The sequence below is a fragment of the Solanum lycopersicum genome, chromosome 5 (assembly GCF_036512215.1).
Source record: "Solanum lycopersicum chromosome 5, SLM_r2.1".
NCBI classification, from domain to species: domain Eukaryota; kingdom Viridiplantae; phylum Streptophyta; class Magnoliopsida; order Solanales; family Solanaceae; genus Solanum; species Solanum lycopersicum.
In genome coordinates this window covers 68,892,448-68,906,963 of record NC_090804.1, presented here as the reverse complement: position 1 = coordinate 68,906,963, position 14,516 = coordinate 68,892,448, and the positions used below count along the sequence as shown (strand labels likewise).

At 36.8% G+C, this 14,516-nt stretch overlaps 2 protein-coding genes across 3 annotated transcripts; one reads left to right on the top strand and one right to left on the bottom strand.

The window, feature by feature from the left end:
• Positions 1 to 5,661, top strand: LOC101246139 (uncharacterized). 2 transcript variants are annotated; one of them, XM_004239599.5, is made up of 5 exons: positions 1 to 472; positions 2,342 to 3,353; positions 4,338 to 4,702; positions 5,253 to 5,322; positions 5,424 to 5,661. In XM_004239599.5, exons 2-5 carry the CDS (start codon positions 2,488 to 2,490, stop codon positions 5,485 to 5,487), a joined length of 1,365 nt encoding a protein of 454 aa, XP_004239647.1. In that variant the 5' UTR covers positions 1 to 472; positions 2,342 to 2,487; the 3' UTR covers positions 5,488 to 5,661. The 2 variants fall into 2 exon arrangements, with proteins under 2 accessions (XP_004239647.1, XP_069154752.1); XM_069298651.1 differs by having other exon boundaries at positions 92 to 472; positions 1,380 to 3,353.
• A 1,376-nt stretch (positions 5,662 to 7,037) lies between these two features.
• On the bottom strand, positions 7,038 to 14,516 carry LOC101246428 (T-complex protein 1 subunit gamma). The gene is made up of 13 exons (XM_004239600.5): positions 14,255 to 14,516; positions 12,810 to 12,871; positions 11,720 to 11,792; positions 11,557 to 11,624; positions 11,274 to 11,343; positions 10,428 to 10,496; positions 10,280 to 10,351; positions 9,661 to 9,734; positions 8,258 to 8,920; positions 8,053 to 8,178; positions 7,808 to 7,912; positions 7,650 to 7,724; positions 7,038 to 7,495 (listed from the first exon to the last, which is right to left on the bottom strand). The coding sequence occupies exons 1-13, from the start codon at positions 14,277 to 14,279 to the stop codon at positions 7,304 to 7,306; spliced, it is 1,674 nt and encodes a 557-aa protein (XP_004239648.1). The 5' UTR covers positions 14,280 to 14,516; the 3' UTR covers positions 7,038 to 7,303.

The following is a 14,516-nucleotide window of genomic DNA, read 5'->3' as shown; positions in this document are numbered from 1 at the left end:
TTTCAAGTTGTCACAAACAAATTAATTATAGCCTTGTGGGAACCTTTTTTTTCCAAACCACATAAAATTAATATTCAAAAACTAGAAAAATAATTTTAAAAAAATTGTTGAAGTTGAGTTTATTGAGATTTTTTTTTTCTTTCAATTGTTTCAATCTAATTACTTTGAATTCTTCTTCTTCTTTATCCTCTCCATTTTCTTCCTTTTTTTCAATTTCTCATTTCTTCTGGACGATCGCCGGAGACTCAATCGGAAAATTCACCAACTGTTTATGGATTGCAGAAGCAGATCCCTATCAGCATCGCCGTCCGCCGTCTCCGCCGCCGTCAACAACAAATATCCGATTCTTCAGTTTTCATCTCAGCTCTCTAATCCTTCATATACTCCTTTCACCCCGTGGATACGATACCTCCGGTTCAGTTTTTCCTGATTTATCTTACAATTTTTTTATATGCGAAGAGAACTCCCAAAGGTATATTGACGATTTTGCCCTTGATTCCTGCTAACATGTGTTTACGAAGAATTGTTTTTCTTAAACTGAAGGTTGGATTTTTACTGCTTTATCAAAAAAAAAACAAAGGAAAAATTGGAGTTTAGTTGTTTCTGAATGGTATAAAGGTTTTGTATGTTGTAGGAATTCGTTTATTTTATAACTGTGTTGTTTGGGCCATCCTGTGCACACCTAGACTACGGATACCTCCATCGACAACATACACCATAAGTAACCTAGAACAAATAGAAAGAAATCACCTTGTGTTTAGTTTCTGAAACCTTGTCGATCTCAATGGAGTCCTCTAAGTCACACCCTTAGGTTAAGCTTTAAGAAATTATAAGTTTAGTGAAGCTGATAACTATTGGACATTAAGGCTTTGATTAGGAACATATATTACTCTCTCTGTTTACTTTTACTTGTGTGCTTTCAAATAATTGTTTTTCACTTTAATTTGGCACTTTTAACCTATATTGCTTGGACTCTCCAAAAATTGCAGCCGCACCCGTGTTGGATCCTCTAAAAAGAGGATCTGACATGCACCCAGTAAAATGTTTGAAGAGGCCGAGCAACATAGCTTTTAACATATTAAGAAAAGACATTCCCTTGGTGTTAATCACTTATTCCCCAAATTATTTTTCAAGACCTTATACTAAACATCAATTAAGATGGGCATTATGGTAAAGTATTCATATTAATCATTGTTTCTTAAGAGACGTGTAAAGTCTTAAAAGTGGATAACTAAAAGTGAATGAAGGGAATACTTGATATTTTCCTAAAGTTAAGCTAAAGTTTGGATTCTTACTGCTAAAAAAAAGGTTGGATGTTTACTGTTTCTGAATGATTGCTAAGGAACTGAAGTCCTTAGAGATTTGAAATCTTACTGTAGGTGGTTATTGAAGGACATGAAAGTTTTGAACAGGAATACAAAATTGATTGTAGTTCTCCTAAAAGTGAGCTAAAGGTTGGATTTTTACTACTTTCAAAAAAAAAAAGTAGAAAGGTAGAGATGGTTGGATTTTCAGCTTCTAAGTGATGCAAACATTTTGTGTCGTTAAAAATTTTAATTTTACTGAAGGTGATTGTAGGAGGACATGAAGATTTCGAACAGGAATATTGTTAATGTAGTTTTCGTAAATTTGTAGCTAAAGGTTGGATTTTACAGCTTCTTAGTGATACAAAGGTTTTGAGATGGTTAGAAAATTAAACTTTACTGAAGGTGATTATTGTACGGCATCAAGATTTTGAACAGAAATACATGTTAATTATGGTTTTCCTAAATTTTTAGCTTAACGTTGGATTTTCTGCTTCTGAATGCTGCAATAAGTTTGAAAATGTAGAAAGTTCATGTTTTTACTAAAATTATTGTAGGAGATAAGCTTTGTAAAAATTGTTTTTTACTTTTATGTACAAGTGGAGAGGTAGATACCATACAATGTTTTAATTGGATCGGATTACTCAAATTAATTTGCATCGTGGTAACTGATCAAAAGGTCACAAGTGGAAGTCCTAGTGGTTGAGGTGGGGACTAACTACCTAGAGATTTCAAGTTTTAATCCTAGCTTGAACACTTGATGAGTTCACCTGATCTAACCTTGGTGAGCATGATCACATCAAAAACCTATGCTTGTCGGTTGGACAGGCTGTTTGTTGAATTAATCATGTGGGCACAAGCTAGCCGCGACACCATAGATATTAAAAAGGAAAAAAAAAAGTAGACTGATCTAAAGTGGAGAGCTTATGATAGTTGGTGGTTTGGAATGAACCTTCATAGTTAAACATCATTTTTCAACCAGCCTTATTGCTTGTATTATCTTTCATTTGAAATTTGATGGTGGGATTTTTGTGCAGTTTACTCTTTCAGTAAAGCTGTCATTGTTTTAATAATCCGGAGCCAAAACTTAAACTTGAATTAAGGAGACACTAATTAAATTATAGCCAAGAAGAGGTGGTGGTGTGGCTTGAAATGATTTAAGTGCTTTCAATGTCAACTTAAGATGGCTGCTTCTACGAGTGTGACAAGTCCTCTACATAAGAAGATGTCTGGGAGGAGGGCTAAGACTTCTGGTTGGGCTGCATTTGACCTCAATGAGAGACTGAAGCAACAAAATCTTGAGCCAGAGCCTGAGAGAGAAACCTTCCCCAACTTATCCGTTCCGCCCACTTCCTTAAGGGGTCCATCTCAAAGCATCGCAAAGAACAGTGGAGCAACTCTAGAGAAGCCTTTTTCATCCTTGCTGCTACCGTCTGTAAGTTTTCCATCGTTAATGGCTACTAAAGAGTCTGATGCAAATCATAGTCAAGTTGGCGATTCTTGTTTCAACCAGACTGATGGTTTTATCCGAGAAAGAGGTTTTCTAGAGGTGTGTCGAAAGCTGAAAGAGCTCCAGCCATGGGCTGATGACACCTTGATCGCAGATGTCTTGGCTGGTGTAAATGATTTCAATAAGGCCTTGACATTGTTGGATGCAATGGTATCTCCTGATCATACATATGTTGCACATGACAACAGAACAACTCCAGAAGAAGCAGATACTCCCTACATACAAAACCTTAAAGACGTAGACACAGATACTAAAGGGGTCAAGTCTAGTAGTAAGAATTCTCTCATGAATATTAACAAGTTTGCTGCTAATAAAGGTGTGTCATTGACAGACAATGTGGATATGGATGAATTGAGCCATGCACTTGCCAAGTGTCTTCAGAGCAACAGTCAGGAACTAATAAATAACTGTGTTTCTCACGAGAACAAACTTCATTTTGATGGAGCAGTGGGGAGTATGAGCTTTGTACCGGTTGAGCCTGAGTGGGAAGAGGATGATATTTACTCGATCCATCGGAAGGATGCAGTGAAGATGACGAGGTAGATTTACTTGCACTTGTCTATACGCGTTTACCTTTTCAGTGAAAACATGATTGATTTACATTTTCCCTGCTTCCCTGTCTTCTTTTAATTTCATTTAAGATTGCAAGGATAGTTTATACTGACGATAAGGACAACTTTATCAGTGAGGGTCAAGCATTGGCTGGGTTTCATTCAGGCCAGTAATTTCACCAAATTATTAAAACTCTGATTCTTTTATTGAAAATTTGAGCCATTTACCAATTTGAGGGAATCGAAAAGAAATATGATTACATTCATGAGAGGAAAAGGAACTCCAACAACTTTCCCATCTTCCCTCCTTTCATTTACCATGGTCAGTAGTAACACCTTTTTAAGTAAATAGAGAATAATGTGGAAAGTTGGGATGCAGACAGTTTGCAGCTAAAGTTCAATGACAACCCACAGTTTACATAGCCCACTATTTGAATATCTAAAGTTTCCTTAATCTAATTGCTGCAGGTACCTAGTGGGTAATATATTTAAAATTCTGCCAGGGTAAATCAGGACAGTAAAGACTGGTAGACTGAGTCTGTTTTCCATGAAAGGGTATTTTAGTATCTTTTATATTATGCATAAATGGAAGACAGTGGTAGTTGGTGAACGTTTCTTTTGTTATTGATTTTTCTATATTTGAAGTGATACTCTCTAAGATCCCATGAACAGAAGATGTCTCTCAAAGCTCTGCCAGGTTTGGTTATCAAATAAAGATAATTAATTATCTTTGGCATATTTTAGTATGAAACATTGGGAGAAAATTATAGGGGCCAAACAACTTCAATAGCAGATATCGCTTTTTCAACAAACTAAGTTAGGCAACATATTATGATGAAACAAACCATCTTCATTCTTTGTTGTTAACATTACAACCGTAATTGTTATAAGTTTCATGGTTTTGAACGTGTTGATATCTTATCCAAGTTATAATTAAATCAATTCTGAAATCCTCTCTCATTCTATGAACAGGTCGGCAGCCCGACATTCTAAGGCTGCCAGTGAGGCCTATCTCAGAGGAGACCACTTATCTGCCCAACATTTTTCTCTAAAAGCCCAAGAAGAGTGGGATGCTGCTAATAGGCTAAATGCCCAGGCTGCAAAAGAAATTTTGACTGCCTGCAACGGTAAGAATGATCAATGGACACTGGACTTGCATGGTCTTCATGCAAAAGAGGCAGTTCAAGCCTTACAAGAACATTTGCAAAAGATTGAATCTCAGGTGGCACAGAATAAGCGCAGCTTTGGAGCTGCTGTCTCTTTTGATGTGGAGAATGAGAGCAAAGGGTCCCACCTATTGAATAAGCAGCGGCCAGCTTTCTTAGAGGTCATAACAGGTATTTTTCTCTTGAAAAGTGTTGCTCAAGGATATGATACATCTTACAAGTCTAGATGTATTCACCAGCAACATGTTCTTCATTATGGTTGTAGTAATAAGTTGGAGTGTGTTTGGACCTGTTATTACTTTATGAATCTTCATCATTCACTCTATTTCCTTAGCTCTAGGCATTCTGTTACTATCTTCTGGAAGTGTCGAAGTGTTGTGAGAATTATGTGTTTTTCTAAAATATTTTGTTTTTAGTTGCTTTACTAGGAAGATTGAGTATCCTGGTTGAATTGTTATGCTTGATATTTGGTCAATCACAATCATGGAGCTCAATCTCATACATGTTACCGAATCATAACATCATGTATCTAAATGAGTTATTAGCCCTTCCCTTTAATAGAACATGTAATGGTGGTCATACTTCCCGGTGTCAAAACTTATCATGGATTGTCGCTTATTTTTTAATTTATTCAGTTGGAGCCTCTTTTGTTACTAGTACCTTAACTTACTTACAAGATAAAGTTGTCTGACTAGTGTCAAGTGTTGTTGCGTTTTCACAGGTAAAGGTATTCATAGCCGGGGACAAGCTGCACTTCCAATGGCTATAAGAAGCTTTCTCGTGGAGAAGGGGTATATTTCTTTTCCAGGAACTTTTGTATGCTTTTGGCAAATGTTTTTTTTTATTTCCCCGATCAATAAACTAAGTGGAATGTGAATCTCATGTTCTGTAGATATCGTTATGAGGAGACAAGGCCCGGGGTGATCACAGTTAGACCCAAGTTCCGACCACGATAAATACGTTCATATGTATATTTTGGGTCCCAATTTAGTGCATTTGTTTCTGTTGCTATCAACTTTGACCTAGAGATTTTGAGTCTTGAACTGGTCTTATAAAAACGACCAGAAACCTGTTGTGGTTATATACTGTTGAATATTTCTGTAATTGCATACCATCAAACATTGTATGTACTTTGCTGATTTCTCCACAGGTCCAAACTAACACTTGAAAGTATATTGGAGGTAGCTTGGTCAAGTGTCTCAAATTACTATTCACGGTGAATTTTATATGTATAACCGGCAGTTGAAGTCACCATACTCTTTATGACACACCTTTGCAAGTGACTTTTAAGAGTATTGGCGGAAGTTATAGCTGCCACAAATAGAATTATTTAGTTTCGAATTATACTAGTTTTAGCGACGGTTTAAGGCTACCACAAAAGGTGTATTTTAGGGCAGGCGATAAATAATAAACAATGAGTTATCAAATAGTTCACACTGCGGTGACAATTAGTATAGCTTTAGCGGCAATAATAGTCTCCACTAATAGTATACTTTTATCTACACTTAGTTTAGTTTTAGCAGCAATAGTGTCGCCACAAATAGTAAACTTTGCGACGACTTGTTTAGTATTAGCGGCAGTAAAAGTCGCCATAATGTACTTTTAACGGCAATATTTGTCGCCACTAAGCGACCGCCACTAATAGTACCCTTTTAGCGGCGACTTGTTTTAGCGACAATATTTGTCGCCACTAATAGTATCTTTAGCGGCGACATATGTCGCCACTAATAATACACTTTTAGCGGCGACTTGTTTTAGTTTTAGCGACAACATTTGTCGCCACTAATAGTTTACTTTTAGCGGCGACTTGTTTTAGTTTTAGCGACAACATTTGTCGCCGCTAATAGTCTACTTTTAGCGGCGACTTATTTTAGTTTTAGCGACAACATTTGTCGCCACTAATAGTGTACTTTTAGCGGCGACGGTTTTTGCTTTAGCGGCAAGAAAACTCGCCACTGATAGTGTAGGTTTAGTTTTAGCGGTAATTAAAGTCTCCAGTAATTAGTTCACTTTTTGCGACGACTAGTTTAGTTTTAGCGGCAATAACAGCGCCACTAATAGTTTACTTTTAGCAACTACTAGTTTAGTTTTAGCGACAATAATTGTCTCTACCTAATACTGTACCTTTAGCGGCGACTTATTTTGTTTTAGCGACAATAGTTATCACCGACTAATTTTAGTTTGTTGCCGCAAATAGTACACATTTAGCGACAATAATTATCACCGACCAATTTTAGTTTGTTGCCGCAAATATAACACCTTAAGCTTGTGACCTATTCAGATTTAGTGGCGACATATAGAATACTGTTAAGTGACTGTTCTTTTAAGTTGTTTAAGTGGCAGTAGAAGATACCATATTGTTGGTGTTTGTGCCTCCTACAAATAAACCCTTAGTGAATATTAAGGTTTATTTTGACATTCTGCACTTAATAATGCATTATTGTTTGCTAGAATTGAGTTCATGACTCAACATAAGTTTCCTGAATTTGATTTGTATGGCCTTCAATTTGTTGGATCCTTGAAAAACATGATACCCCTACATTGATTAGTCATTGTACTTGCAACATCAAATTTAATTTAAAACCAAAAACTGAAACAAAATCTATTTCAAATACAACCAACAACTGCCAGCAGTCAAAAACAGCAGAAGTTACATGTCAAGCACAAAAAGTTCAAGCAATCAGTCAAGGGCAGACTATACTGAAGTAGATGAAAACTTCCAAGTGGTTATCAAATGCATAAGCATTTCCATTGCAGCATAGTATATCATGTTCATTCCGGAATTAGCTGGTCATTGTCTGCATCACCTTCTTCGTCTATTTTTGGTTTTGATGGACCTTGTCCTGCTCCAGGGGCTTGCTTCTTCTTTATTCCACTCACAATGTCATCAATTCTCAGAAGTAGGCAAGCAGCTTCAATGGCAGTTTTAAAAGCCTGTGCTTTTACAGCATAGGAATCCCATATCTGCACATATATAAAGATTGTTTAATCAAATAAAAATATCTATTTTCATTCTTCATTTTACAGACTCTTACACATACACGTGTGTCATGAATCATCCCCTATCCTAGTTCTGATGGGGTCATGGAGTGTAGGAAGGAAGAATATAATATCATACCTTCCGCTCTTTCATGTCGGTAATCTCACCAGTGTTTCCATCAATGCCTATCCATGCATTCTCGCCATTTGCATGCTATAGATAAATAAATGAAAAGAATTTAGATGAACACAAATTAAGGAATATTGCATATCCACCTCAAACAGTAAAGTTTCTACCTTTCCTTGAAGAGCGGTCATAGTACGAATCACATTTACACCACAGTTCTGAGCCAAAGTTCGTGGTATAGCTTCAAAAGCAATTGCAGCAGCTTCATACGGCCACTGCATATATGATAGAAGGATGAAAGTATTAGCATCCGTTGGCTTTTTTTCAATTTCCACAAAGAGTCTCAGAAGATCATATATTCGTGACTTGTTTCAATCTGCAAATAAAGAGTAATAACTTGACGAACTTTACTTACCTTTTCTATGCCTTCAACGGATGAACTTTTCTGCTTTAACATGGCAGATACAGTTAACTCTGTTGCACCACCACCGGGAACTAGCTTAGGACACTTGATGATGTTTCTAGCGACAGACATGGCATCCTGAAAAAGCACAAGGAGCAGCTCAAAATAGTGTGATTTATAGCTATCATCTGCTAAACCTATGGAATTGAGGAGATACCTGTAGATTTCTTTCTACTTCATTCAGTAGATCTTTGCTCGCACCCCTTAAAAGTATAGTACATGCTTTCGGATCCTTGCAATCAACAATAAAAGTAAAGAACTCATCCCCAATTTTTTTCACTTCAAACAGACCGGCACCAGTACCAACATCAGATTCTTGCAACTCATCAGGTCTATTAACAATAACTGCCCCACATGCCTTAGCAATTCTGTTATTGTCTGTCTTCCTTAGCCTTCTGATTGCACTGACACCAGCCTTGCACAGATAATGGCATGCCAGATCACTGAGTCCCTTTTCAGTAATAACCACATCCGGCTTGAATTTAAGTATCTGTGCGCACATGTTCTCAATGTACTCTTCTTCCATTTTCAAGAGGACAGTCCAATCCTCCTCTCTAAGGAGCTCTGCATTTGTTTGGTTCTCACCTTTCTTGTACTCTAGGGGACAATCAAGTAGAATGATGCGAGGGTTTACAATCTTTCTCTTCATTTTGCCAGGGGCAACTACATCTTTGTTCATCATTACTCCTTTAAGCACCACAGAGTCTTCCAACTGCCCACCAGGCACCTTCTCAATCTTGATGTACTTCTTGATGTCCACCTCGCGTAACCCTTGGCCAAGTTCCACACCAACCATTCTTGTGGCATCAATTGCTAAATCCTGATGATAAAGTCAGACAATGAACACTGAAAACATGAACTATTCAATCCTATTGCAGTAAAGGACTTCTTGAAGGAAGACTTCTTTAATTTGAAATCCATATATCAATCAACCAGTTGCCTGGTATAGACCTGATCTCATGGTTACCAAACCAAAGTCGAGGTGCTGGAACCAAGAGATCAGAGATGGAATTTCCATCACCTTACGTTGCTCCATAAAATACACACACACACACACACAAATCCCGAGAACTATATCTCAATCCCAAAAGTATCAATCAAGTTGTGGGAAGTAACTTCTTAAGTCATTATAAATAACACACTATGGAAAGAAATACAAGAACCAAGTATCTATATGACTAGAAGAAAATCATAAGAAACATTAGTAGTTAACTAGTCTGTATGCATGTGCTTCTTTACAATTAATTATTTACCCTTTTCGAGGAAAAAAGAGTCATGTATCCATGTCTTCTTTCTTGATGTTCAAAACATTTGATGTGAGGTAATAGAACTCATGAGATATCAAGGCACAAATATAGATTATGCTTTGATTGCTTTCTGTTATTCCCACTTGTAGGTTAGACATAGTACATACCTTCAAGAAGAGGCCATCTATCCGAAATTAAGAAACAATTTATTTTTTCGCTCCAAATACCTCCAGATGTAAGTTTCTTAATTTATTTCATGTCACTTTGAGGGTAGGGGTGGGGGTGGGGCGTAATAGAAATAAATTGTACTTACTGAAATTAAATCCCCAAATTGACTAGTAAATTTTGTGCCGATGCAACTCTTAACCAAACCCAACATTGTTTCACCTGCCACAGTTAGCAATTATTTTGAGTAATAATGCATGTTAAAATCATTCAGAAAACGTATATACGCTACAATAATAGCATAAAATCTATTCCTGTAAAAAATAAGCACGAAAAAATTAAAACTTGAAAAAGAGCAAGGAGCGATGAGAAAATCAAAACCCAAGATAGAAGGATCAAGTTAAACGAAAAGCACAAAAATTAGTTAAATGTGTAACTCCCATATACTCAATTCGATGTTCATAACAAAAAGTTATTTCAAGAATTTATTTAAATAATGATGCTGTTTCTCTGCTTACAACCCCATATCAAGACCTAGCAATTGCAATTCCAGCAACCACACAAAATTATGTTCTCTTCCACACTAAAAACATATAGCAAACTCAACTAGTTATCCAAAAGCACCTCCAAAAGTTCTACAGAAGACATCCAAAACTCTAGGTGTTTTATATTTATCTAATACCTCCAGGCATGGAACTACTAAAATATAGAAGTACTCATAGTGGAGTTATGAGAAGACAGAAATGTAAGAAGCAGAGGGAACTTACGATCTTCAACATCAACTGTCATTGCAATTTTGTCAAGCACGGCAACAGCATCTTCAAGAGCTTTGGCATAAGCTGGTCACAGAAGTACATATATTAAATTCAGAGAACTTCGGCGGAAGGATATAAAATTCTAAGGCTCGTCTGTTACCTCTACATATTACTGTAGGATGATACTTCTTGTCAATAAAAGCTTCCGCAACATGGAGCATCTCACCAGCTTCAAAAATATTGGTAACATAATTAATATTGAAGAACTAAGCAGCCAGCTTAGAGATCTTTTATACACTTCTCATCATACTATCGTGCCAGAATAGCACACATTTTTTATTAACTTGAAAACAATTCACCCCTTGTCTCACTTTAGAGGCATTGAAACAAATTTGGTTCAGCTTAACTTCAAAAAATAGACAAGAGCCTCTGTCCCTCTTCTCGTACTTCCTCTCTAACCCCCACCCCCTTGTTTTTATTTGCAAGTGATGAGGGTAGATTTCTAGCCCATAACCTTCCTCTCTAACTGCCTCGGTCCACATCAATCAAACATAGGCGTGGTTTTTGGTTGTCTTCCAGTGTGCCTCAGACTTCCTCCTTCTGCTCCTCCTACATTTCTCATTGATGTTCTTATTTGTATCCTCTGTTTTGAGTTTTGAATCAAGTAAAATGCTTTTTCAAATAAATTTAAATTAGGGGAAGGACTTTGCTATAGTGAAACTGAAATGAAATCCCAAATACTTACAGACCGAGCTCTATTAAAGTGTTTGCCTGTTCATTTCATGGAATCTAGTGGCTGCCCTTCTAGAGAATTTAGGCAAAACTGAAACTTAAGACTACTGAACACCCCACAAACAATTAACAGCTAGACAATATGTATCAATTGATTACACAATTAACAGTTAGATACCTAAGATAAAGAGCGAGTGAGTTAATGAGTTCCATGACAACAATTTAACTGATAAAATCCATCCACCTAATGCAAAAAAATTAAATAGAGCCATACCAAGGACAATTACTGATGTTGTTCCGTCTCCTACCTCTTCATCTTGGGTGCGGCTTAGTTCAATCATTGACTGCAGCAGCAGAAAGATATAACCAATATGAAAGCTTAAACAAGAAAGCAAGCACACAACAATGTGAGCACAAACATATTCATTAGAACATGGCATGTAATCAAACATTAACACAACCAAAACAAAATCCATGAACAAACAAGGGAACACACACAAACATAGATGTCTAGGGGTCAGCAGAGAGAGAGAGAGAGAGAGAGAGAAAGCATATACCTTGGCTGCAGGATGAGCAAGATCTAGCTCACGGAGAATTGCATTTCCATCATTGGTTACTACAATTCCTGAAATTATTCATTAACATTCATGAATTTCACCAAAATTACCAAGAAAGAGGATACGCTCATGACATGTTTCACATGTGTACAGAATAGTTTACCTCCAGCAGCATCAAGGAGCATTTTTAACATGGATCGTGGTCCCAAAGTGGTACGGATAATGTCAGCAACAGCCTGGAAACAAAACAGAACATAAGAGAACTAACATACGTACTAACATGAGCTGTAACAAACAATTATAAATTCTGAGAAAATACAGAGAAATATATGATTCCTCATTCCCACTTTATTTTGTTATGAGGGTGGTATCCAGACAAGCTTGCCCTCGCCTCAAATATACCCTACCCTACTTCCCACCCGCACAAGTATTGGGTGACTCTTCCCTTGGACAAATGGAAAAAAAGTCACCTAGTTTTTTGCCTCTGCTCAGATCTGAACCCCAATAAGAGGGATTCAAATCCCTTATTCGTCCAATGTATTCTGTTTCTAGCTTAACTTTCCATGCAGTTTTTTGTTTTAGGTTGAGAGCAACAAATCAAAGAAATGCCTTGAAGACACTTGAACTAGCAAATAGACTTGCCTCCTCAAACTGCTAGAGCATCCAAAATACGGCTAAGATTTCTACAAATTCTCAATCGTTCTTGGTGTTTTATAAGGATCGCATTCATTCTTGCATAATGTTAATACTCCCCAAGGAAAATTATCAATAGCAATGCTTGCAGGATTGCTTAGACAACATAATGAGAATAGGACCCAATATAAGAACATATTCAACTCAGTAATCATTTTCAGGAACACCAGTCAACGTGCATTTTAGTGCAACCTGTGTATAACCACATTATGCAGTTTTACTGACAAAAGCCACGACAAAGAATAATATCAACAAAGCAACCAGCTAAGTCAAGTCCAATTTAGCATGGTTGAATACGCAAGTGAATGATCCATAAATGCATAGCAGGAAACAGCAGGAACTCAAACTAGTGGGCACAAAAATGTAGCAATTCCAAGAGGATCAACAATATCATCCTTCATCTAGATGTCCGACGAATAAATTAGAAGTTCACAATAAACATGCCATTTAACAGCTAGTAAAAAACAAGTATACCAGTAAACATATTTAAAAAAATACAAACTATTTATGAGTTCTCTTATTATTCTAAGAATAGACCCAAAAAAGGGACAAATAAGTACCTTTGCCGCCTGAATATTCGCCCGCTGAACCTTGCCACCTTGCTCGCGTTTCATAGAATCCTCTGCTCAATACAACCATTGTAAGAAAACAACTAAAAAAATGGGTCCTAGAAACTAAAACACTAAGGGGTCGTTTGGCAGGACACATCATATAGAATAGTACATGCATTAGCTTTGTTTATTATTTATACCTTGTTTGGTACAATTCTTTAAGCTTATATATAACTAGTACATACAAATCATAGAACTATGCAAGGGTTTTATGCTTTGCACTATCATGGTAAATTTCCCCTCAAAACCTTTTCCACATCTACCATATTTGTGCACGGTATTTATATAAACAAATAATTATTTTAAGAAATTACGCAAAGCATCTCATTTTTAATACACCAAACCAAACTGTGCATATGAAATAACTTAGCCTAACTAATACAAACATTACTAATACACTATATTCAACACTGTTCTTGTACACCCTACCAAACTACCCCTAATCAAAATCTGCATATTCAATAACTTAACATAACTAAGTTGGATATTTACCCGTCGTACCTTGCCACCTTGCTCACGTTTCATAGAATCCTCTGCTCAATACAACCATTGTATGAAAACAACTGATAAAATAGGTCCTAGAAACTAAAAGACTAGGGGGTCGTTTGGAAGGATGCATCAGATAGAATAATACATGCATTAGCTTTGTATTCATTTATACCATGTTTGATAGATTTCTTTAAGCCTGTCTATAACTAGTACATACAAATCCAGAATTAGCAATGCAAGGGCTTTAATGTGTGCACTATCATGATAAATTTCCCCTCAAAACCTTTTCCATGTCTACCATATTTGTAGAGGGTATTTATATAAACAGATAATTTATTTTAGAAATCATGCAACACATCTTATTTTTAATACACCAAGCCAAGCTGAGCATATGAAATAACTTAGCATAACTAAGACAAACAAACTACCCCTAACTATATCTACATATGCAATAACTTAGCATAACTAATACAAGCATTAGCTATACACTCTGTTCACCATTGTTCTTGTACACCCTACCAAACGACCCCTAACAGAAAAGCTCAAAACCATAGTAATTACTACATCCTCAAACACCCTTTAACCCATCTTACTCAACCCATGTCTGAAAACTACATCTTGCACAAACAGATCGAGCATTTCAAAAATGAGACAATCAATCAATTAGTTCAAACCCCAACAAGTTAAGATTGGGCTTAACATAAACGCTATCTCTCAATTCCCCTCCATCAACTAGTTAAAACCTCAATCCCAAACTAGTTCCGGTCACCCTACATGAATCATCCAGATCCGTTCTACTCCACTCGACACATTTTCACGTAAAACAAGCAAATGGGTATCCGAAAAACACAAGGAAAAGTGGAGAAAACGACCAATAAAGGGGGGAAAAAAAACAAAAAACTTACGCATAACAAGAACTGGAGCATGCATCTTGCTAATTTGAATGGTGACCTAGAATGGAAATGTTGAGATTTCTGTTCTTCGTAGATTGTGGGGTTCGCAAGAGGGGGGTGGGTTAGGGCAGAGAGAACACTTCACTATGATCTCTATCAGAGATTTGAGTTTCTTCGGTGCTCTATTTGAACAACTCGAAAACCCTCGAAGGGTTTTGGGTAAAATTCAAGTGTATCGCCGTCTCCGTGCTTATCCTGAGTACCCCTCATATAT

Bases quoted from the DNA above. Each gene is read 5' to 3' on its own strand.
- LOC101246139 (XM_004239599.5), top strand. From the start codon at position 2,488: ATGGCTGCTTCTACGAGTGTGACAAGTCCTCTACATAAGAAGATGTCT. The intron at 3,354-4,337 runs GTAGATTTACTT...TTCTATGAACAG, and splicing joins GATGCAGTGAAGATGACGAG to GTCGGCAGCCCGACATTCTA. The intron at 4,703-5,252 runs GTATTTTTCTCT...GCGTTTTCACAG, and splicing joins TTTCTTAGAGGTCATAACAG to GTAAAGGTATTCATAGCCGG.
- LOC101246428 (XM_004239600.5), bottom strand. From the start codon at position 14,279: ATGCATGCTCCAGTTCTTGTTATGC. The intron at 9,735-10,279 runs GTAAGTTCCCTC...TAACTGTGGCAG, and splicing joins GACAGTTGATGTTGAAGATC to GTGAAACAATGTTGGGTTTG. The intron at 7,496-7,649 runs GTATGATATTAT...ATATATGTGCAG, and splicing joins CCGACATGAAAGAGCGGAAG to ATATGGGATTCCTATGCTGT.